The following is a 26,132-nucleotide window of genomic DNA, read 5'->3' as shown; positions in this document are numbered from 1 at the left end:
AAAATGCAATCCGATGATGCTATAATTCTGTCTGGATTCCAAAAAGCTTCAGATGGGGTATTAAATGATAAAACTGAAGCACTGTGCTTCAGCAATAGTGTGCACAGTTTGATGTAACTTAGCATGGTAGAAATTGGCAAGCCTCTGAGTATAACTTTAAATAGTACTGTCTCCAAGTGAATTCCCTGTAAACTCTTTAAGCCCTTTAACAAATAGAGACTGATGAATAGCTCTGCATTTATTTTTCTTTCTTTTTTCTTCATTTTTGAGCATTCTGTTATAATCGCAAAACAAACTAGAAGACTTTTATGGATACAACAAAATAAATGTTTAGAGAAAAAGGAATCACATTGCAATTAATTGTTAGATTACCCATCATAAGTCCCCTATGGGAAAAAGGTGAAGTATAAATAAAGTAAATAATAAAAATTAAAAGTTAATACAAAAAAATTGAAGTGGCCAGAAAAAAATCAATTTCATGGGAGGAGTCCTTGGATTATTTTTTGGAATCGCCCTGCTTTAGCCGTTTGCCTGAAAGCAGTACTTAATTATTTTATTTATATACTGCTTCTCTCAACCCCTGGGGGGACTCAAAGTGGTTCACAACAAAGTAAAAGGCAAAATTCAATGCCTCACAAAATATAAAATACAACACATAAGTAAAATAGCATATAACAATAGATTAAAACCAGTAAACTATGCAACATTGGACATCGACAAACATAAAACATAGAACATTAGTCTTTGCACCAATCCCGAAGTTATCTTGACTGCTTCATCTCACTGCTCAAATGCTTGCTTAAGAAGCCATGTTTTAGTTTCCTAAATGTCGGGAGGGGGCTGATTTGATCTCAGTATGGAAGGAGTTCCACAGCCAAGGGGCCACCACCAAGAAGGCCCTGTCTCATGCCCACCAGTCATGCCTGGAAGAGCAGTGGGACTGGGAGCAGGATCTCCTCAGCGGATCTTAATGCTCTAACTGGCTCATAAAGGGAGATACATTCACATAGGTAAGATTATTGTGTGCAAACTTATTTTAGAAAGAGGACACCCCTCCTCCTCATCCCTCTAGTAGTTGTTCCTTAAGTCCCAGTGGACCTTTTCACCAGTTTTCCCAGAGGATGACATTCAAATCAGCCTGGCCCAAAATATGTTGTTCAAAATTATATCCTTACTCACAGCTCATGTTCTATAGATTGAGCATCCCTTTATGGGTACCATCCCAAGATCCACCAAAATATTTAGTTACTATTCTGTTTCCAGTTTTGAATGTATAATACAACACTTTACTTTTTCATTATTCAAAAGCAACTAATGTAATTAAGTTTTATAATCCACTTATAATCCACTGCTTTGTGAAATGAAACAAGGTCTTACACCATATGCCCTAGAACTATAAAAGTAACTAAAGCTACTGCCAGGCCACAGAAGTAGTGAAGTTGTCCCTTGTTACAAAACAAATATTACAAATATTTCTTAGTTATGTCTCGATTATGGCAGAGTGCTTATAATTACTATTACTATTACTATTATTATTATTATATAACAACAATAACAAATATCTCATTATTCACAAATAATTGCTTTCATGCACTACATCTCTTCTCCAGATAAAGTCAAGGTAGTGTATGCTTCTTTCTGGCTTGAAATCAGCATGGTCATAGATCAGAGTTGGAGGAATCCATGGAATGCAGGGTGTCTCCATTCTCTTTTCCCCATTTCTCAGTTCTCTAGAACACCTCCATAAGCCCACAGATTCCTTCCTTATATAATTGTTTTCAGGCCATTTTTCCAATGCAAAAAAATGGTAGAAAGGACGATATGTGGCAACTTTGTTCTCCCAGTCTTCCCTCATGCCCTATAACTTTCCATTTTGGCACAAGAGCATTGGGCGAGGGAGGATGTTTCTTTCCAGCAGCTAATTCCGCCCCCACCCCCACCCCACTCTTTTTTGGCCTTACCTTTAATGTTACCTTAAGGGGAAAATGAGAGAAGTTATGACAGGGGCAGAAAACCAGGCAGTAAGGAAAACAGAATGAAATATCCTGCAAGAGGACATGGTTGACTGGCAGCCTAGAAAAAAGCATTCTCCATTTTTTTAAATGTTGCAGCTTCCATTTGCCTTTTTCTACAGCTGACTGTGTAATTATGAACCACTCCACAAGTACCAAAGTCTATAACTGATCATGGACTGTGTACAAATGTTGTCTATTAAACAACTGAATGTACCAGGCACCTTTGTTCCTGAACGCAAGCTTCCCACACACAGTGTGTACATGACTTGAGCATGTGCTCAACTCATGCTCCACCTGCAGTATGAAATGCTATAACTCAGGAGCAGTTGGAGATTGTGATCTGTCGCAATGTTAATCTTTTCTTTGTAAAATATAGGATTTCTGTGGTGCCCTCAAAGAAAATGGCACCGATCATTATAATGACTTTACTGAAATTCCAACAACCTTCTTTTCTGTGCTTAGAGAAGTGAAGTTACTATGTGATGGTTTCTTTATTCCAGGGGGGAGACCTTTTTGATGCCATTACCTCCACAAACAAGTATACAGAGCGTGATGCCAGTGGAATGCTTTACAATCTGGCCAGTGCCATCAAATACCTTCATAGCTTGAATATTGTCCATAGGGATATCAAGCCTGAGAATCTACTGGTAAGCAGAACACTCATGGTATTGTAAAAATTTCTGTTGATGACATTATATCACTGACCTGCTATCCCAAGTACATTTGAAATGTGTGTCATAAATAGTGGACTAAGTGAAAATTTTCATCCCAAATTATTTCCATGCCCTAAACTACACAATGTTTAGAAAAGTTATGCATGACCTGTGCAATACAACCTGATTATTTCTATCTTCTCCAAATTGAATATATGTACTATGAACAATTGTGCTGCTGAATCCTATTATGCAGTTCAATACATTTTGCCTAAATTCTTTTTCAAATTTTATTTTTAGATGTTGAACATTTTAAATACATTTAATTACTCAACATAGCATGTTAATGATCTCAGTTATAGTGAAATAACCTTTACAGACTTTTTTTGCCCTGAGCAAAAAGAGAATATATATATGGTATCTGTAATCTCACAATATAAAAGTAAATCTCCCTCTGAGTAAGTAATTAGTTCTTCTTTAAAAAAAATAAGTTAGATATGGCATAATCAATAGGGTCGTGCATAAAATTTGTTCCTGCTGTTTCTTTCATGTCTTTTGTTTCTTTGGAAGCACGAAATGGGAAGCTCCCTCCCCACACGAAAATCTGCTCAACACAAAAGCTTGCTTTCGTGTACATCTAAACTTGCCTTGGAAAGACAGTGCATGTGTGTCAGAGCTAGAGATCCTTAAATTTGTGGCTGTATGGAAGCAGTAATTTGCAAGGAGTGGTGGTATGGAAATAGTAATTAGCTCTTGTATGGAAATCAGACTGTTTGAGGTCTCTCATTTGTAGGGCTGCCTGAACTTGAAGGCAAATAACAACAAATGAGACAAATGTTTAAACATAAAAACTTAGGGGGAAAATTTGTTTGGTCTACAATTCCCAGTAAAACACCAAGCAGTATGGCTCTGTTTTCAACAATACATGTTTAGCTATCTAGAAGTCTTAATATTAGTGCTCCATTGCATACACATAGACAACAATCACATCAGGATTCATTAATTTCCGTTTCTTAGAATATCAGAGATGGTCTCATTAGCAAATGCTTGCAGTACTTTTGTATTTAACGTTTCCTAGAAGTTGGCAGCAGTAAATTTCCTGCTGCTTTCCCCTCCTGCCCCCCACTTTGAATCGTTCTCCCTCCCTTACATCAAATTCTGCGATCTATTGTTAGCAATGGTAAATCAATTTTGTTTATTCTTCTTTTGCAATGCAGAATACGTACAATAGTTCTGCCTGCTACATTATGCAATGACTGGTAGCCCACACAGTTTTTTTTATTAAATCAATATCACACAAAGGACATCCTTATGCACATTATTTCTTCCATTTTAAAGTATACAATAATATGTAAGCACTTTATAAAAAGTTATGTGGTTATCAAAGCAAGATTATTTAACTTTGTATGTTTTTTCTGAAATTAACAGTCCTCATGAAAACATGTTTTAAAGTAAATAAAAATAACCCTTGCTTTTAATTTCCAAATCCGAGAATTCCCTAAACAATCTGAAGCACTCAGAATGTGGATAGTTTTGACCTGGATGAAGGCAGAGGTTGACATGAATTGGTGTAAAGGGATTACTAAATTCTGTTTAAACTATTTTGGCTAGTCACCTTGGTCAGTCTCTTTGCTGATTTATCCCACATGGTATTACTATCAAATTCCAATGCATATGCTATTAATCAGCTAGGCGGTTTACCATCTTAGCAACCTAACTTAAAAGACCTTAAATCATGTGTGCATACAGAAATGGCTGTAATATTTCACATCTCTATTCACTTCATCTGGTATCTGCAAGACATGCCTTTCCTATTTTAATTGGAGCATTTTTTCATAATTGCACCTATTTAACATGATTGTTTTGTCAAATCATGGGATAGCTTTATAGCCATATAATAAGCCCAGGAGAACAACTTCCCTGACTGTTGCCATCTGCGGCGCTCTCAAGAGCAGCTTAGAAAATATGGACAGTCTTTAGAGTAATAGGATACATATGGCAGCACACAATTATGAGTGGCTGGATTCAATTAGTGTTGTACAATTACACAGTTTTATTACTTAGTTAAAACAGTGAAAGCACTACATAGTAGGTAATTTGCACTAATCCACATCTCTGTAATTGCTCTTCAGGGCTTAAAGGAAAATAGAACTTAGAAAGAGCTTACTTTCCAAGTCATATGAGCTTTAAAATGCTCCTCTACAGTCTTTGTTCTTGGCAGGGCAGACAATTAAAATATTACTACATCACATTGGATCATTATTTTTTAATCCTTTAATCTTACTTTTTAGGAAACAGTGATAAAGTGAATTTGGTGTTTGTTTGTTTACAGAAAGGAAGTGAGGCATTGTTGTTTTGCTTTTGAAAAAAATGAACTTCTCAGAGGTAAAAGATAAAAATCTGGAAGGGAGAATGTGTTGTTTTAAGCTGGTACTATATTCCATAAAGCAATACATATTATATTTCTAATTTTCCAAACACTTTTGCTCAGCTGGGATTCCTCTCCTCATCTCTCCTGCTTGACCTACATCAGGAACATGCAGATATAATGTTTAAAATGCATTATCTGGGACCATTTATTAAGAAATGTGAGCACACTGCCTAATGTAGGCTTGGTTGCAGAGGTCCAACTCAGTTTGTTATGGTCCCATCAGACCATCTTCAAAATGACTCCTAATTTTAAAATGTGGTTAAATATAATTTATGACTGCCGAATCAGTGACATTTTCTCCCAGTTTCAGAAAACAGATGTATCCAAAAAGCAATTATTTTAATAATTCTGTAGTTACAATTTTAAGTATCCTTGTTCCCTGTTCGAGGCCCCTTCCACACATTTTCTGCTTTGAACTGGATTATATGGCAGTGTAGACTCAGATAACTCAGTTCAAAGCAGATATTGTGGGATGTTCTGCCTTGATATTCTGGGTTGTATGGCTGTGTGGAAGGGACAAAAGCCTGCATGTTGAGAACTTTAGATTGTTGTCCCTGTCTGAGGACAAATTCCAACTATATTAAATCATTGAAAGTCAACTGAAGTGGAAGAGGGTGAAATAAGTCACTGAATACAAATGGTTTCTGGAGGGAAAGCTTTTTAAATATATATAGCAAGCAAATCAGAAAACTTTTTGTCCTATATATTGATACTTACCACAGGTTTCGGTGGCTGCCCACCTCACAATTTAATGAGAAGAGTCCTGGAAAGAAATGAGACACCCAGGGGAATTTTTAATCAGGTCAAATCTCATATATTCTCCTGTGCTGTCAGTGGTCATAAAACTATGAAATAATTGAGTCTGAAGTGCCTTACGGCATCGTATCCAACACCCTGCCAAGAGCAGGTATCCATTTATGAGGTACCCCCAATCATAGAATGAATGGGGGAGAAGACCTAGCCAAAACTATGATGAAGCTGGAATTACCTCAATTTTTATCTCTCAGTTTTATCTTTTTTTTCCTATTTCAAGACTCAAGACAACTTTTGCTGTTGTGTGTCTTCCAGTAATTTATGACTTATGGCAAGATATGGCATCCCTAAGGCAACCTATTCTTGCCTTCTGGGGAAAAATGTTGCTTCTCCCCACATCTCCAGCCTATAGGAATTATGTCACAACTGATGATCTTTTATTTGGTAATTGTACAAAACTAAGTACGGTTACAGGGGGCACACTAACCCTCTTGTTGAGCCAGATTCAGTGTACAGGTTTCTACTTTCAGACATCTGTCATCATGCTGGTTATGACTTACAAAATACTGTAGTTTAAATCAATTTGTGTGAAATACTGTATTCTCCCCTTCAGGTCTGCCAAAAGTTGAAGATCCTCAGAGAAGGTCATTCACTTAGTCACATTACCCTCAGTTTACTGGAAAATGAGAGAAAACTTTATTGCTAGCTGGTCCCATGAACTGGAATGCTGTGGTTTCTCTTGGCTTTTGTTTATTGAGTGTGTTAATGAGAAGGAAAGAATGAAGATGTGTGGTGTGTGAAGAATTATGCCATCCAAATGGATTTTGAACATAGCAATTCTTTATAATATTTTGAAAACTGAAATCCAGTTCTTCATAAATTGTTAAATGACATGTCAGTATGTTAATAAAGTCTATTGACTCGGTGGCCCTACTGTAGTTGGGACCAACAACTGGATCTAAGCAGAGCCTTTCTGTTTAAATATAATTGCTACAATTTCATCTTCATTAAGTTAAAGCTTAGTTCAAATTCACCAGCTCTTTCCTGTCTGGTGACTCAAGAGTATTCACAGCCTCAAACCAAAATAGAATAAAATATTGAAATAGGTGTAAGACAGTCCTGTCATAAATGAAGCACTAATGTATACATTTCTTTGTTCAGGTTTATGAACACCAAGATGGGAGCAAATCTCTGAAGCTGGGAGATTTTGGATTGGCCACCATAGTTGATGGACCCCTTTATACTGTCTGTGGGACTCCTACTTATGTAGCTCCAGAAATCATTGCAGAAACTGGGTGAGCCAATTTTGTAGCATTGAATCACTTTCATATGATAAATGAAATGTATCAGTAGTTAACAAACAAGATTTGAAAAGGGTCATCACAAGTTAGAATAGCAGCAACAATTAAACATACAGTGTTTCTCAAGTAGCATTAGTTCTAACTGCCTGCTATTCATAATACTTTTTTCTTCATCTTCTGTTCTACTTCACATAGTGCCTGTCGTGTGAAATGAAGACCATCTGAAGAAAAATATTCTTTGGGCACTTCAGTCCTTCTTTTGAATAGTAGATATCCATTCAGGCACCACTTATGCTGCACTGGAATATTTATCTCTTAGATTTAACTCAATGGCTTTTAATTTTTCACAGATTTCTTCCTACTATCTCAAAAATATGATAAAATACATCTTTTATGCAGATGAGGTCATTTAATTTTATGAGAGTCTTGCCATCATACCATTTTTCCTTTGGTTTTAATCTGTGTGGATCATACATTTTTGGTTTTGCTAAACTTAATCTCTTATCCTTTCTAGATATGGCTTGAAAGTGGACATCTGGGCAGCTGGTGTGATTACTTACATCCTGCTGTGTGGTTTTCCTCCATTTCGTGGGTATGGATTATGATATAGTATTTATCTCTTTTAAAAGGAACTATGTCATATTGGCATCCCTTATGCCTTTCCCCCCTTTTAGGTATATAATAATAGTTGCATGGCAAGTTTCCTTGAACATTTGCAACACAGTGGTTTAATTAAGGAAATCTATAGTAAGGGATAATATGACAACATCATCTTCTTTTGCAATTCTTTTGGGTTTCTGAAAGCAGAATAGAAGGACTTCTTCTCCCTTCTATAGAAGATAGTTGGCAGCTGGAGGGAGAAGATTTCTCATATTGTATCTCAACTGGGCAAGATAAAGTGTACTTCACTGCTAATGATGGGAAAATAGTTTTTCAGGCATTTGACCTAAGCAGCACAATCTTGTTATTCCATGTGCTTGCTTTGCTTTAATTTCTTGTTGGTTTTATTTCCTTGTGTAGAAGTGGAGAAGACCAGGAAGTACTTTTTGATCAGATTTTGATGGGACAAGTAGACTTTCCATCTCCTTACTGGGATAATGTTTCTGACTCTGCAAAGGTATGTTTATAAAGTTTGGGCTCCTTCGTGTGTTCTTATTTTGTCAGATGCCCATTCATAGACCTTATCTGACCATGCACAGATGTTTTGATATACAGGGTGTACCCAAGAATGTATTCACCCTTAACATCTTAAAAATGCCCGTAATAGCATTAAAGGCTTCAATATTATAGAAAGGTGTTGTGAAATTACAAGAATATTTTAAGTGGGGTTTCTAACTGTGCTTTGACAAATGCATTGCATTGCTGCATATTGATAACAATTTGAACACCTTACATGAATCTGCAATTTAAAGTGGAATTTGTAACTCTGATTAAACCATTATTATCACATTTATTCTTTAATATAAATGTATTTACTTGAGTCTAATGCACCACAGAATCTAATGCACACCTCAGTTTTCAAAACCCTGAAACCCAAAAAACTATTTGTTGCCAAATGTAATGTGTAGCAGCCAAGAGGGCCCTCTTTGTAATTTGGCCACTATATTTGCTGCATTCTTAGAATGTCGTCCAGAAAAATAAAAGGGTTCTTAAACCTTTTCCACTTGCAACTCCTTTCCACCTGAGAAATTTTTTGTGCGACCCCAGGTAAATAAGTGAATAAAATAAGTATAAAATTTAAATATTTGCTGATAATAAATCAGTATTTGCAAGGCTTGCTAAAAAGGCTGATTTTCCTTTTCATGAAATACAGCTGAAGCATTTCCAGCAGAGTCCACTGTAAACACTGCACGTTGTTTACAAGCCACCCCAAGTCCCTTCAAGAGGCAGGGTATAAAAATAAAGTTATATATTATTATATTGTTGCTAACAGACCCATGTAACTGTCCCATTCACCCACACACAAACAAATCCCAGACTTGGAATCTTTTTACCTCCTCCACGATCTTGCAGAATATGATTATCATGTGGAGGAGGATTTAGACACTGAAATAGCAGTATGAAGGCATGCCAGATACTTACTCTGCCATTTCTCTGAATGCAGCATGAAACTATGTTCGAATATATAAATTAAGTAGATATTGAACCAGGCAATTTGAAGGCTCATAGACACACACATGCTGGAATTGATGAGTTTGTAAAAACAAAACATTATATATATATATATATATATATAGGGGATCCTTGGCATGTGGCCTTGTGAAATCAATGAGCAGTGTCTGTGTTTTATCTATAAATGGTCTTTTTAAAAGGCCAACTACAAATAATATATTGTTATAAAGCATGTTCAACCATGCTTAATTGATTTAACGATACTTTGGAAGTTATATATAACATTCCCTCACTAGTATTATATTGCCAAAGTTGTGTTTTGAGTTGCATGGCTAATTTCCCCCCGCCTTTTAAAGCACAGAGATGACAGAGAAAATATTGAGTTCATAGCTCTAAGATGATAAATCTAAAAACATAGGCTAGGTCTTTTTTTAAAAAAAATCTCTTTTCTTTATAAGGAATCTGAGAAACAAAAAACTACATTTTAATGCTACTACAGTATACAGAAAGAAAAACAAAACATTTTCCTTGCATTATCAAGAATTGTTTCCTCCAGCAAAATATGTCTGTTATTAATTTATGAGCTAAATTGTAGAATTAGAACATCCTTCATTTAAGTAATTTTACAAAATATTAAGCGATGTATTCCCATTTATTCATTTGCAGGCAAGGCTTTCAGAAAAGGTTTCAGTTTGGATGACACTAATTGTGCCTGAATTTTCATTCCACAGGAGCTTATTACAATGATGCTTCAGGTAGATATAGAACAACGATTTTCTGCTTTGCAAGTCCTTGAACACCCATGGGTTAATGTAAGTACATATTAGAACTGCTGGTTTAGTTTTGGCCTTGTTATGCTCTATTTATTTTGCAAAAGTTGTTTTTAAATGTTGTTTTGGAAAGAGGAAATATTTAAATATATCACAAGTAAAAAATTCCAATGATATTTTTCTCTACTTTGTGTTCTGAAGAAGTAAAGACGTCAGAAAATCAATATGTTGCGTCTTTGGAATGTATAACTAGTTTACTGGAGCATTGCAAAGTGCCAAAATACGGGCTTACCTGATACCTAAGGAATTACCTGATACTTTTCTCCATTACATATTAAGCTCTGACATGAGTTTGTAAATATGTATTAAGCATTTCACCTGCACCAGCAATAGGGAGCCAACAAAATTAAACTAGATTTATTGACACACAAGAGATCAAAGCATATGTTTATATTTTAGTTTCAATTTCAAGCAACTTGGCGAGAATGCTGGCTCATTGCTGAAAAAATACTGGAAGCCAAAAGCAGATGTTTAACTCTATATCCTAAAAAAATGTACTCTTGCTTTTTGTTCTTTCTGTGGCTCATTTGACAATGAAATAAATATTAGAGGAAAGTGACTTTCTGAATTACAGTTCTAAATCCAATTGCTTGTCACAACTAAAGTAGACCCATTGAAACAGTGAAACGTTGACAATTGAAAATAAGGACTCAGAGTCTCAGTGGTCTTACTTGATCACCTATCCTGAGAATCACCGTCCAAAGAACTGTAAAACATCCATTTACACAGCCCAACAAGAAAAAAATATTGGTAGATGCCATATGTTGCCATATGTTCTGTATCTCAAAAATTAGAACTGATAGGGGGAAACAGGCACCATTTTGAAATTGTAGGTCAAATAGACCCAGAAACAGGCCAAACATTATTATTATTATTATTATTATTATTATTATTATTATTAATCTTTATTTGTTACCCACCCTATCTCTCTCCCCAGGAAAACTCAGGGCAATTTCCAAAACAAAAGTGGCAACCATTCAATGAACAAATCAAAAACAAAAAATAGCATCAATATGAACTTAATACTTAAATGATTAGTATTATCATTTGAAGTATTAAGCACTTCACTTGTACCAGCAATAGGGAGCCAATAAGATGGCACAATGGGTTAAACCCTGGTGCCAGCAGGACTGAAGACCGACAGGTCAGAGGTACAAATCGGGGAGAGCACGGATGAGCTCCCACTGAGAGCTACAGCTCCCCATATGTTTAAACATCTGGGTGTCTCCTGGGCAGCATCCTTGCAGATGGCCAATTCTGTCACACCAGAAGCGTCAAGTCGCTCCTGAAACATGTAAAAAAACTTAAATGATTAACCAAAGAATAGTTAAAAACACATAACCTCATAATACACGTTTACATCATAAAAATCTAAATAATTAAAGTGCAATTAAAAGTATAAAATGATGAGTGGTGTTATTTAAAACATACAATGATTATGATATACGACAGCCGAACAGTTCCAAAGTGCACTTCCTGTGTCCAACGAGGTTATATATTAAGATGTTCTAATCCTCCTCCTCTCCATAGGCTAAGGTGCAAGGATCTGTTTTTAAAAAGCCTTTTAAAGGAGAAGAAAGAGGGGCCATTTTTCCTTCTTGAGGAGGGAGTTCCAGAGGCAGGAGGCCTCTGGAACTCTCATTCCCATCAGCCATGCTTGAAACAAGGGTGAGACCAAGAGGACAACCTCCTCCGCTGACCACAGTGTCCATGTTGGTTTATATGCAGATATGTGGTTAGTTAAATAGTCAGGGCCCAAACCATTTAGGACTTTATAGGTAGTAAACAAGAACTTTGTATTTAGCCTGGAAGCGGACCAGTAGCCAGTGGAGCTGCCACAACAGGGCACTTATTGAAAGAACATACTTATGGCACTGACATGCCTCCAAAGCAGAATGTAGTCTCAAATTCCTGACATCATTGTATCAACTGCAGTGAAGCTTTGGACTTTTCCATAATAACTTCATTTCATTCCTGAAGTTGCATCCAGGGTTTTCTTCCCCACAGTGTTTCATTGAGTGGAAAATTAATTTTGCTTGCACTGAAGTATTTGAGTCAGTCACTCTGTATTTCTAAACCAATAAGCTCATCATTTTATTCTTTCTCCTTTTTAAATATATTCAGTTGAGTCAATTATTAAAATACCAATTTGTTCAGGGGATTTTGAAAATATTAATAGCTAGCACCAAAATGGCTTAAGTAACAATAATGGGAACATTTTGACAAAACTATTACAAATTCCTAAAGAACAGAGAACACTTTTGAATTTTGATCTTGTTATTTACCTGTGGAATACTTGCTGCTGGAATGTGCCGTCGTGCCTGGGGGCTATAACTCTTAGTGAAAGAGACATAGACGTGACATCTTTCCCCAGGGGATTGCTTCTTTCCCTCCTTTAAGAAACTGGAACTCCCAAAGACCAAAACACTATAGTTAACTCAAAATAGGTTTAATTGTTCACAAAGAGTTATCCCTTTAAGGCAATAAGCTGGAAGTTTCAAAGGGGTAAAGGAAAATATACATTAAGTCTCTGGTTGTCTTGGGTCCAAGGAGTTTTGCAGCTGAGAAGCTTTTTCAGGTCCCTCTTTCTCAATGGCTGTGAATGCTGGAGCAATCCACAACCCCAGTCCAAATGGCAAATGTTTGAAGACACAAAGTCTTCCTCTGGTGCCAAAGGACTGGTTTGAAGGCACTTGAGACTTCTCAACGTCATCCAGGTTGATCTGAACATGAAGCATAAGTCTCAAGGGTAAAAACCTCAGAATTGGTGCTGAGAGGTAACTTAATCAAGGGCTTTTAGAGCCAAGTCTCTTTCTCATGTCCATCTGATAGAAAGTTTGATGGTGGAATGAAAAAGGGAACACTGTCCTGCTCCAGGAAGAGGTGGAGCCAAACAATTGAGCTGAGGAAGCAATATAACTGGTGAAAACAACATTGATTGATAGCTATAAATAATCAATCAATCCAACTATGCATTTACAGGGTAAAAAGGCAAAATCAGACATGAAACAACAGTTCAAATCTTGCAACTTACAGTTCTACATATAGGTGGTGCCACTCGCGCCATCACATGGAAGTAAGTTTTAATCTTTAGTTCAGCAAAGCACATAATGAGAACATAATTGTTTGGAATGTGCTGAAGAAGAAACTTTTGGGTGAGTGGTCTTACAAACAAAAGACCCTCCCATAAAAGAAGTATAGTACATAAAAGAAGTATAGTACATATAGTCTACCCGCAGCAACGTAACCCAGCAGCAGCCAGAAAGTGACCAAAAGAACAAAAACACACAAACCAGTCTTTCACTTCCTCTGGAGGTTTTTTTTTCTTGTAACAAAAGTAACACTATTGCAGAATTTACAAAACAAGGTTTCTTCTAATGCAAATAAAGTTAATCAAACTTAACTAGGCATGGATGATTCCAACTACAAACAAGCCATACATCACCAACTTACACTGCCCATAGTAACTCCTTCATTCTTGGCTCTTGGCTTCTCTGCTCACACGCTGGGCATCTCTCACACACAGGCCTCAACTTCTCTCACCAGGCAAGCTTGGCTCTTCTCACACAGGGGCCAACAACTCCACAGGCACACCTGCTTATAACAACCTGCTGGTTGAACTCTTTCAGTGCCTGTACATCATTTTTGTAATTAAAAATACACTGTTAATTTTCAATATCTCTGACAGAAACATCTTCAGATTGCTTCCAAATTATAAAGCAGAATATTACTCCATGGTTTAAGTACCATTGCAAACATTTAATGTCAGAATGTTAGTTGCTGTCACTTGCCAAGGATATCAGTTGTTCTTAATAAGATTTTCTTGCACCACAATGTAATCAGTGCAGTGCAGCTTTGTGAAAGGTTGGCAATAGTCACAAAAGATGAACCAGTGTTCTTCACAATGGAAAAAGAGAGAAAGAGAGATATTCTATCACTGACAACAACAACAACAACAACAAAAACAACAACAACAATGCTAATAGTTTACATTTATATATTATATTTATTGTTTTATGTGTAGTGCAGTATTGTATGCCATGGTCTGTAAGCTACCCATTGGGTGAGAAGGGCAGGGTATAAATGTAGAATAATAATAATAATAATGATGATGATGATGATGATGATGATGATGATGATGATGATGACAAAAGGATGAATTGGTCAAAGGAAATCTAGAGTTTCCTTTTTACATGTAATTACATGTTGCATGTAATTAGTAGCATGATGAAGCACAGTATCATCATCCATGTGTTCGGATTTTAGTAGAGTGTTTGAACAGTATGTTAAAGTACCTAATTAGTCCATTTTACAATGACTTGGGAAGGAAATTACAATTTGTGCTTATTTTTGAAATTCATCTTAGGGAATTCAATACAGAATGAGGAAACTAAGACTTAATGAATCAATACATATGAAAGCTGAACTTGAAGTCCTAACAGTTTAGTCATTTCAGGGTACATCAATTCATGATAAATATCCAATGGTCTTGAAGTTCCATAATCAGAAAACAGATTGAACAGATCATCCCAAGTTGTATTATGTGATTTGGAAAGAAGCATCTAGAATTATTATTTATTTAGCTTCTTGTAGAATATAATCTATAATTGTTTGGTTTTACTTTGCAGGATGATGGCCTTCCTGAGAATGAACATCAGTTGTCAGTAGCTGGGAAGATAAAAAAGCATTTCAACACAGGCCCCAAGCCGAACAGCACAGCCGCTGGAGTTTCTGTTATAGCAGTAAGCATCTGCCATACAATGTTGAAATTTGCCCCAGTGTTTGTAATATGCTGACCTGTATTGAGAAGGTGCTGCCCAGTACTCAACAGATAGATTCAGCTTTAAGGAGACAAGAAAAAAACCTATTTTATCCTGTCACTGTTCTTTTGTTCTATTGCTTCATCATGAGAGTCATGCCATCAGCCTAGGCAGTGGTTCTTAACCTGTGGGTCCCCAGGTGTTTTGGCCTACAACTTCCAGAAATCCCAGCCAGTTTACCAGCTGTTAGGATTTCTGAGAGTTGAAGGCCAAAACATCTGGGGACCCACAGGTTGAGGACCACTGGTAGTGGGTTAGGAAGTCCTTCATCTTCTTGCAAATCAGTTCCTCGGGGGAAAAGGTCCACTATATATTCAATGACAAGACATTGTGGTTTGTGGCCACTTATTTACAGAATAACTAGTTTGGACTTGATCAAGTAAATAAAACAACAACAAAACACCCCCAAATTAGTAGTAAGAGCAACATTATACAACAGAGATAACTGCCAAGAATTGGAGTCATATCAGTCTACTTGAAGGTCTCTGGATAACCAAGCACTGCAGCCCATTGTCACCCCACCAAAATTTTAAAAAGAAAGCAACATTATTTCACCTTTGGCCATTACACTACACTGGGAGGAGTTTTTTTTTTTTTGCATTCCTTTACCTGTTTAACACCTTATATTTAAACAGGAAGCACATAGACAATCACACCCATTTTCAACAGAAGTGAGCTTGCATTGTCCATTTTGAGGGTTGAAACAAAAAACAATTTTAAGCCCCTCCCCATTTTTTTCATGGAGGTTTAGGTATTCCATGGAGCTCCAAAAATTATATTGGAATCCACATATTGCAGCTTTTCTCTGCCTTTTAAAATGCTGAAAAGGGATACTAAGGACTACTGCAAAAAATCACTTCTGGTGTAGCAATTGCACCCCACACCAGCTATAACTTGCATATTTCAGAAATGGGTAACTGTATCTGGTAACATATACATTACTTCAAATATTCACATTCTGTGTGCATCACTGGCGATCACACAGCCAGCTTATTTAGGAATATTGGTATTCCTAACACTTAACCATCCTGTGTTTCCGGGTGCAGTGTCTTGTTCCAAATTTACAATAAACAGTAAAAAACTTAATAGACTCATTTTAAGCCTTGCAAAGGGGTATGTGATGGCTTGCCAGCACTGAAAGAAACACCCCCCCCCCCCTTTTCATTCTAAAATACAGCCTATAGATTTTATTCAATTTCTATGCTTAAGTTGGCTGCTTTCCTCCAAGCAGAAATTTTAAACTGGCCTGAAATAGAAAGCAAATTCTATACAGACCTGGCAGCAAGCTGCATCTACAGAGTAGCACATTTTTGGAAGCTAGTGGAAAACCCTGTTAAAATTTCCCTTTCATATAATAACCCAGACGGTAACATACTAGGCCTCCCTTTCTTCTCTTTTTCTGGCAAGATAGCATACATAATAAATGAAGACCCCTGGTTTTTACTAATTAGTATTGCCAAGTGATCCTTTTTCTTAAAATTGCACATCTTCTCCTTTCTTAATGTCTGCCTGTATTGAAAACGATAATGTATAAATATGCCTATATTAATTGTGCTCCAGAGTGATTCACTGGAGTTCTGCATCAAACATCAGCCATATCTGAGCAATTGGTGCTTGCTCTGAACCATGATAGGCTCTGGGTAGTGTGGCCACAAGTGTACACTTTTGATGGTATTTGCCCACTTTGATGTTTTTCAGGGACAGATTTCAAGTGAGCATAAAAGTAAATTCAGCTGAGTTGGCACAGTCTTTCTGTCTAGATGCTAGATCCAGTATCAGAGTTATCCAGTACTGCAAATGCTTCCCATTTCAAGCTGTGCCCTTTCCATCTCTTTCATATTTTATTTCTTTAACAGTGAAAAAAGCCCTCTTTCCAATGTGGAAATAGTTTTTCCCTCGTGCTTTTCTTAGGTTTGGTCTTTTTTCTTCTTCTTTTTTCCTTTTAATATCATCAGCTAACATACAGCCAGCATTGTTTTTATTTTCATATTTTTAAGCAACAAAAGCAATGGTTAGCTCTCCCACAATCCAAACATCCCATTGTACGCATTCTTCATACAAAATGCCAGGTATGTTCTCAACTGCCCATCTGGAAATCTTTTCCATTGGGCTGCCAGCACGCTTGTCCATGAGAAGTACTACTCTAGGTTCTTCTGTTATATTAGGGATTTCATAGCTTTTTTAAAAACAAAAAGACCACTCTTCAAAATGCTTTGCTTTCCCTTTATGCACCCATTCCTTGCCTCCTTGACTCTGTTTTCTTTTCTTTTCTTTTTTAAAAAATGATTTGTACCAATTGCAATGGAGGTTGATTACTTTTCCTAGTTTTAATATTTTACTTGATAAAAAAATTGCACTGAAAAACAAACATGACATAAAAACACTGGGTTCAGCACTATATCATTATCTACTGAGTATTGGCACCCTGTCTGTTTGGTACTGGAGCTTTGCACAATTCTGCTAGTATTCCATAGGTCTGATTTGCTGTGAACTTGAACAGAAGCACTAGAACTTCATCTAAATTTCTAAATTTCATATTCTGCCATATTTATTATATCATAGGGCAAATAATTCTAATAAATTTATTCCTTTCATAAACTTTATAGCTTACGATCTCTTTAAAAAAGTTTACCAACAATAAAATCAAGATCTCCTTTCAAAACTGATTAACAGTGCAATCCTATGTATATGTATATGTGTGTGAATATATATATATACACACACACACACAGTAGAGTCTCGCTTATCCAACCTTCGCTCATCCAACATTCTGTATTATCCAAGGCATTCTGTCTCTTGCCCAGATCCACAGCTGTTTCAATACATTGAAATGTTTTGGTCCTAAATTCGTAAATACAGTAATTACTACATAACATTATTGTATATTGAACTGCATTTTCTGTCTGATGTTTTGGTGCTTAATTTGAAAAATAATAATGTAATTTGATGTTTAATAGGCTTTTTCTTAATCCCTCCTTATTATCCAACATTTTCACTTTTTCAACATTCTGCCGGCCCGTTTATGGTGGATAAGCGAGACTCTACTGTATATTCAAAAGTTATCCTCGTTGATATAAATGGGGATTACTTTCAGGATACCAAATTCAGGATTGCAGTCAAAACCTAGCCGTAGCAACACCAGCTGATAAAATTAAAATGCGATGCCAGGCATAGTTGATTTAAAGATAGACTGTTGATCATAATTTAATTAAAAATCCTGAATGTTAATGACTTCATATTTGTTGAAATGTCATGTGCATGTCTTGTGAGCAGGTGTTCAATGTCCATTCAAGTGTTGAGAAGTTATGTGTGTTGTTGTATTTATCAAACATACACAAAGTGAGCCGTTGAATTTTAAGCCCGCTAGTTAAGTATTATTCCCAGCCAAACTAACTGGCCTACTGAAACAAATGTAACTTTTTAGTCAAAGCTAACATAATACCTATGGATTTAAAAGGCCCTGCTCTCATTGAACCTAAAATTGGATTTAGTGGGTTGTGTTTAGTATCCATGTGAGCCTTAAAGCATGGTGTACCATGTTTCCAAGACATAACATTGGCTTAAATGGTTTATGAAAAAGGAATTGGACAATTTTCTCTTTTTAAAACCACATTGATTAGATGAAGTGATTATACAAAACTTTCTTGTTTAGGAGTATTAGAATATGGAGCAAACAATGGCCAGAGTCGATTGCTTTTAGAACCAGCTAGTAGGCTTTGTTGAAGTAGTGCGCTAGTTACTGCAGGATGCTGGGCTACATAGACCTTCTTCTAATCTGAACCAAAACCCTGCTGCCATGAATTTTGTAATGGACAATGCCCTGCATGCTCATCAAGCTTGAAAGGAAAATCCCCCACACATATTACAACTACTGCAATTTGTACCCTCAGAAGTCCCCTATCCACAAAGGTTTCTTCCTTCTCTTCAACAAAGACAACCAGAAGCGACTTGCTCCTGACACGACAAAAAAACAAACATAAAAAACAAAGACAACAATTGTGTTCACTTCTGCCTTTGTGTACAAGGCTGCCCCTTCCATTAAAATCAGTGGTGTAACTTTATGGCAGGACTTCTTAAACTTTTTCCACTTGTGATCCCCCCCCCAAGAAATTTTTAGTATATAAGTATAAAAAAATCAAACATTTACTGATAATAAATCAACATCTGCAAAGCTTGCTAAGCAAGATTATTTTCATTTTTGAGGAGTACAGCTAAATCATATTCTGCAGAGTGTATTGTAAACATTGCAAATTGCTGCTAAACGAGTCATATAAATGTCTAGGTAGTGTTCAGAAACCTTAAGAAGTGGTGCTCTGTGGTATGGTAGGATTATATTCTGTGTAGTGTTGTGAAGGTCCTTTGTGCTCATTGAATTATTACACTGAGGAGATAGAGACATTTCATTCATGAAAAGCTCCTAATAATAATATTAGGGAACCATGGATGTATTCTTCTATATGTTGATAGACCTGCATCATTTATCTCATATGACAGTTCAAATCATTTCAAGGAACAACAGATTGATGACAATTCATTAATGTTTAGGAACTTCATATGCTATTTGTACAAATAAGCAATAAGTATGACTTGTCATATTAAAAGTTATATTGGAAAATATATTGTCAAATGGACCTTCTCAGATTTGGAGGAAACTATGAATTTTATAGGATAAGATTAAAGCCATCTCATGGTAATAGTAAATTCTTGTGAAGTGTAAAATAACTTTAAATTTTCTTCTTGAGGGTTGTAGTAGTTGTGATTTTAAACAAAGAAAAGAGTCGTGTCAACAAATGCTACTTCCCTCTCTTACACTGTAAAGCCTGAAAAAATGTTTTAAAGATAAAAGTAATTGCTTCAGGTCTATAAATGGACTCTATCAATTTGTCGCCTTTTGTCTGAATGCTTCAAACTACTGGCCTCACTGCTAGTAGGGTTGCCAATCGTTAAAGAGGAGAGCTGACAATTATGGCTTAACTAAAAACAGATGTACTGAAAGAATTTTAGTAAAATGCCATCACTCTATACATTTGACTGAGAACACCTTTCTGTTTAAAAATTAATAAAAAATAAATGAGCCCTACTTTTTTTAAAAAAAATGGTAAATTCAACATACCAGCTCAAGATCGTTCAATTTGTGTTTGTTTCATGTATGTTAAAAGTGTGATATCATGTGTGTGGAGGCACTGCCCTGTGTGTAGTTTTAAAAGAAAAGGCTAATTTTGTTTAGATTATTCAAGATCCTTAATGTAGCTAAGGAAGTAGATTTCAACCTGAAGCCCCCCAAAACCATATCGTTATGATGTAGAAGAATTAAATATAATTTCAAAATATAGTTGATTACCTGAAAGTAAGACAGGGACTTATATTCTCTTTTGCTCCAAAATATCTGTTAGGGCTTATGTATAGCTGTCTAGACACTATTTTAACTTTTTAAAATAGTGAACTGTAACTAGGGCTTATTTTTTAAGTAGGTCTTATATTTCAAGCAACCTCAAAAGTCCTGAAAAAATCGTGCTAGGGAGGTCTTATTTTTGGGGAAATGGGGTAGTAAAGATCTGTTGGCCTCCAATATTATTTGAAGGATTTTTCTATTTGTAGTCAGATTCAATTATGGTAAATTGAAGGCAGGATATTCATTTAAATTAGTGGTTCTCAACCTGTGGGTCCCCAGATGTTTTGGTCTTCAGCTCCCAGAAATCCTAACAGCTGGTAAACTGGCTAGGATTTCTGTGAGTTGTAGGCCAAAACACCTGGAGACTCACAGGTTGAGAACCTGTGATATAAATGTTTTCTTAGCAATACCAAATAAAATATCAAGAAACACATGACAGTGAAAAAGAGGAATAACTAAGTGCTCTTCAGAGCATGAATCAGAAGTCCAGCAAAACTCACAATTTGACTGAGACTGAGATTGAACTGAGCAGGGTTCGTTTAGGAGTGCATGTACAAAGAATTGCTCTCTAAGGCTCACTAGCAAAATTAAACTCCATTTTGAGAGCCTCGTCTCATCCTCCATGCAGTTCCATTATTATTATTATTATTATTATTATTATTATTATTATTATTATTATTTGAAACACAACAAGATGAGTCCACAGCAGACACTCTGCTGGCTGTTGTTGTTGTTATTGTTGTTGTTGTTGTTGTTGTTATTATTATTACTACTACTACTACACCACTTTCCTCTCCTAAACAAGACTCAAAGAGTCTCATTATTTGAGCTTAGCAGTAGATGCATCACAAGGAATTTTGGGTGCAAGACAGATTTGGTCTGTCTGTAATGCACTGTAAATAAAAGAGCCAGCAATGTGTAATAATGTGAATGTTGGACTAGGACTCAGGAGGATGTTGGCAGGTCATGCTCTCCCACCTTGAGAGGAAGGCAGTAGAAAATCTCCTCTGAAAGAGTCTTGCTGAGAAAACTCCAATTAGGGTCTCCATGAGTTAGAAATGACTTGAAGTTATGTAACAATAACAAAGTGTTCCAAGGGATGGAGAACATTGTGCATGAAATGGCTATCAAAAATATCAAAAGGCCCAAAGCCCTAATACAGGGATTCTTCCATTTGAAACTACATTTGAAAATACATTAACTCTAAATACATCCAATCATAATACAATCATATAAATGACAGGTGGCTTAATGAAAGTGTATTGTCAGCTAAGATTTCTTTTTGTAGACTAATCACTTGCCTTTTATTTCATTCATTATCTATGCAATTAAGGTGTCATTTCAGAGTCTCAGAAGGAAAGTTAATCTTTAATGTTTCATTCTGATTCTCTATTACCAGAACTAGTCTACTTTTTAAAAAGGAAGCACACATCACCTTATCTTAAAATCATCAATTCAAATTGATCCTCACTAATTAAGTAGCCATCAATTAACAGCGATCAACTTACTTGTTAAAGCTTGTGGTCTTTTGTTTAGATAAAAATCAAAGCATATAGAGAATCTGGATTTAGGCGTTTACAACCACATTGACAAGAGAGTTTGGTCCTCTCAATGGTCACTCCTTGAGCCCCATTAAAATTATTCCACTGCTGAATGAAATGAGCTGGAGAAGAGGGGATGTCTGAGGCAGTGAGTAGAGCTTTCCTGTCCCCAAAAGTCTGCTTTAAATTGCGGGTGCTTAAGAAATCCACTTCTGCCCACATACTTCCTCCTTATGAAGTCTTGGATATTGTGCAGAAAAAGATAGGCAATCAGCATTGTCCTGGTGCAAAACATTCATTTTGACCATCAAGTAGCTTCTGAAGGTGTTGATGTCTTTCTCCACCAACCATACCAAACTGTTTTCCAAGTGGTGGAAAGATATTTCACATTAGATAATGTGTTGGAGTAGTCTGTGAAGAGCTCTCCTCCTTCTCAGACAGTTGTCTGCTTGGCAGTGTGCTGGGCCAATAATATTTATGGGGGGAATTGATTTCAAGCACCCGTGGAAGCTGGTACCAATGTCTTTGCTTCTGACTGAAGAAGTAGATGCCAAAGGTTCTCACCATTTGAGGAGGACCTCTGCCACAGTGGTGAGATATGCCCTCCATAGTGAAGAAGAGGTTGTGCCACCATCCCCTATATCTTGGCTGTTGCCTCTCCTAGGTTACAGCCTTTTGGTTTGCACCATGCACTAGCAACTGGTGTTAGCTGCCAGGGTCTGCCCCTGACTCTCTGGCCTTTGTAGGAGTATTCAATTTCACCAGGATTGGAAGGCTCAGCTTCAGGCAAGCAAAAAAGGCTATGTGCACATCTTCTGACCACCTAGGACTAGAGGAAGTTCCTACCATTTGTTGGGCTTAATTGATTTGTTATTTCAGCTTGCAAAGACTCTCCAGAACTCACTACACTAAACTACAATCCTTTGAGATTTTGGACTTCAGCTCCCAGAATCTTTGATCAATGGTAGCTAAGGCTTCTAGGAAGTCCAAAACTCCTGGAGGACTAGAGGTCTGGGAATCATTGCTCTAGGTGGTCTGTATGTCTGCATAGTTAACTTTCTCCTTCCATCCATGCCATTTTGGTGCAAGTCTCACTCTCTCCTGTTTAGAAGCAATCGGGATAGATTAAATATTTATTATCCCATCTCCTAAGTAAGTGAGAAGGAATAAATCCTTTGTTTCTCTTTAATATTAGCCCCTTTATCAAAGTCTTCATTTCCAAGCTGTAAATTATGTCAATTTGCATGGAATAACAAATTGAATAACTGTGGTTGATACTTAATGCACAATGCCTCACCATATAACAAAGCACTATCCATCGGTTGCAGGACCTTAGATGAGCCTGGACTGGCAACCCTATTAGGAACTGAAAGTGTGTGTGTATGCGTGCGTGGCTGTTATTTAGATGCTACTAAAAATTTAATTTAGGAAATAGAGGAAATGTGTATGATGACCAAAGACAAATTCCCCATTAAGGTTTCCAAAATCCAAATTGCAAAGTAATAATAGCATAATATTCACCCTATAAAGAGTTGGTGATTTAGAGATACATAACATTAGAAGGCCAGTAGATGGCAATAGTAGCTCAGTCTACCTTAGTATAAGAAGCAAGGCAAAGGCGGCTTTTCAACAGGAAGTATTCAATAATTTAAGATGTATTAAAATATTTTCCATAAGACAATACATAGGTTGATGAAAGAATATAAACAAAGCATTTAGAAACTTTGCTCTATAGATTCAGTGGCAAAATAATGTACTGCAATTAATAAATAGCTGGTTTGGTGAAAATATATCATATTGCCTTTTGTAATTTAAATTGTAAACTTTCAACACTATTTCGCTGCATTTTCGTCTGATGAGTCAAACAAAAGAAGAAAGAGCATTGTCTCTCTTTTGTGGATTGAATGGTATTAAACTGCACAGTGTGCCTTTCCTCTGTGTCTCTGAAGAATTTTCGCACTAAAACAGCTTTTAATTACCTATTAACTGGTGCCCCAGTTATATGTCAATACACTATGGAAAGGTTAGAAAAATAACACCTTTCTGTTGTTATCTTACTCTCAGTGCAACTGAAAAAAATGAGACGGAATACATGCCTCCTCTATAACTCTATTTTTGAAAGTTTTTAAAAATAACTTGAAATTTTGTACATGTTTTAACAGATATTGCAGTGCAACCTTGTACTTCATTAATATAGCTTAATGTGTTACAGTAGCATTGTATATTATATTAATGGATAGTTAACAAGGAACCTATCATCTTTATGAAATCAATAGGCTTCGTTACAAAAATTAATAGAAATGTCTAGATGTGATTCAGTTCATTCTGCATACAATTCAACAAATATGAAGAATAGCTTAACCACTATGTGATTTGTCTTATTCTGGCCCCAGAAATGCTTACAATGGTTATTTTTAGGGAGAAAGAAAACTGCTTCACACATCCTTTCTTTCTTTTTCTTTTGTAAAATGGGTAAAAAAAAACACACACATGGAATTTGAGAGAGCCCACTTCTGTTTCTCTATAAAGTATTTACCAGATGTATAAATGTGTTCTGCACCAAGCAACTGGTATTAAGTTTAAAGTGAGACTCTAATCTAGCCAGAAAGAAACTGGGAATAGAATCTTCTTTTATCATTGGTTCATTTCTTGTTTTCCCATTTAAGCAAACAAACAGCCACAAAAGAATGTTAGAATAATACCTTGTGAAAGTGAACAATAAATAATGCACTAAATAAGGGATAGTTTTGGTCTGGAGGTCTTAATGCTGTAGCACCATGTCGACCCACTGAGTTGCCCCGTTTCTCTCTGCTCAGCTGGACCACGGGTTTACCATCAAGAGATCAGGGTCTTTGGACTACTACCAACAACCAGGAATGTATTGGATAAGGTATGAGATGGTACAGCTCCGACAGTCAGTGTTTCCATGGCAACGTGCTGGCAGTCTCCATTAACCAGTTCCTTCAGTGAATAAACATGTTTTTTTGATTTGTTATCCAGTCCATATGCTGCTTTATCGGTTTCATTTTGATCTTGATTGAGATGCGACACCCCCCCTCATTTCCCCCTTTTTTCCACCCATTATTCACACTGACATTGCAAGCTTTTTCGTCATTGCACATGCTCAGTACCAAGTTATCCCTAGAGTTAAAAGGACAGTGTATACGGAAAAAATAAATAAAATGAATGGGTTTCTTTTATGTTTACGTTTTTTAAAGGCATCTACTGTCCTGTGCTCTTCTGTTTGAGACGCAGTCACAGGATAGCAATACCGACCTATCTATCCATATATCTATATCTCTTGGAGATCTGAAATTATATGCTGTCATTTTAAATTCTCCTCTTCCCCACCACTACCCTTACCTTCTAGACTGAACAATGCATTGATATAACATAGCAATTAGAAGCTTTCCCCTGTTTCAGTAAAATCTAATGCATTGTATGTGTGCTGGTAAGCTTGTGTTTTCAAAGTATGCACATTTTTGTTACCCTTCTCCCATTAATAAAAAGAAGTAGACTTTTTTTCTTTGAAAAAACTATATTGCATGGCTCTCCCTTTCTCTTTAGCATTTTCCTATAATGTACAGTGTTAATAGGATTGTGATTGTGAGTTCGTGTCAAATGGAAGGCGTGGGGTGATTTCTTGTAATCATATTTATTTAAAAAGATATAATCTGCCACAGAAGTAAATGTTAACCCTTCGCTATTTAAATCAGTCACTGTTCATCTGTCCAATAACTATTTATTTTCATTGGGGATTGTGGTGAATATGCAATGAATGAAACAGTGGTTTGTAACAGAAGATTGACAGATTTATTCCTTTTAAAAGACATGCTCTCAATATTGTAAAAAAAACTTCACAAATTTTATCTTCATTAGCGCAATGGTGGCAGCAGTCATCACAAGCATTTACAGTAAATTAGATCTCTTCTTTCATATAATTCCACTGAAATGCATGGATCAGACTTCAGCAGCCTAGATGGAAAGAATTAGGGCTCCTTCCATTATATTCAACCAGAATTTTTATATAAATCTGACTGGGTTTGTTTCTTGTTTTTGCTTGCTTAGGAATGGGAGAGAGAAGAAAGAGAGGATGGTGGAGGGAAGGAGACTATATTTAGTCCAATCCACCAGTGTTTAAAATTCACATCTGTGTGCCAAATATTTTAATTTATTTAATCAACATATTTTCTGATTACATATGATTCTAAAAAGTTTGTTTGTTCAAAATACCTATATCTCTTCTGCTGCATAAAGATCTTGAGGTTATTCACTCTGACTAAA

At 36.3% G+C, this 26,132-nt stretch overlaps 1 protein-coding gene across 3 annotated transcripts in view; it reads left to right on the top strand.

Annotated features, from left to right (window-relative positions):
* The window catches only part of DCLK1 (doublecortin like kinase 1), a 247,634-nt gene that overhangs the window by 209,458 nt on the left and 12,044 nt on the right, over positions 1 to 26,132 (top strand). For 2 of the 3 annotated variants that reach the window (XM_060770818.2, XM_060770820.2), the window contains 6 exons: positions 2,516 to 2,662; positions 7,014 to 7,147; positions 7,668 to 7,745; positions 8,174 to 8,270; positions 9,997 to 10,077; positions 14,724 to 14,837. In XM_060770818.2, the coding sequence (XP_060626801.2) occupies positions 2,516 to 2,662; positions 7,014 to 7,147; positions 7,668 to 7,745; positions 8,174 to 8,270; positions 9,997 to 10,077; positions 14,724 to 14,837 (651 nt within the window). Of the gene's footprint in view, positions 1 to 2,515; positions 2,663 to 7,013; positions 7,148 to 7,667; positions 7,746 to 8,173; positions 8,271 to 9,996; positions 10,078 to 14,723; positions 14,838 to 24,664; positions 24,739 to 26,132 lie in introns of all 3 variants that reach the window. The other variant, XM_060770819.2, reaches the window with a different exon arrangement.

Source organism: Anolis sagrei, chromosome 3 (assembly GCF_037176765.1).
Source record: "Anolis sagrei isolate rAnoSag1 chromosome 3, rAnoSag1.mat, whole genome shotgun sequence".
Classification (NCBI taxonomy): Eukaryota; Metazoa; Chordata; class Lepidosauria; order Squamata; family Dactyloidae; genus Anolis; species Anolis sagrei.
The sequence above is the reverse complement of the archived record's forward strand: the minus strand, read 5'-3'. Positions and strand labels throughout refer to the sequence as shown.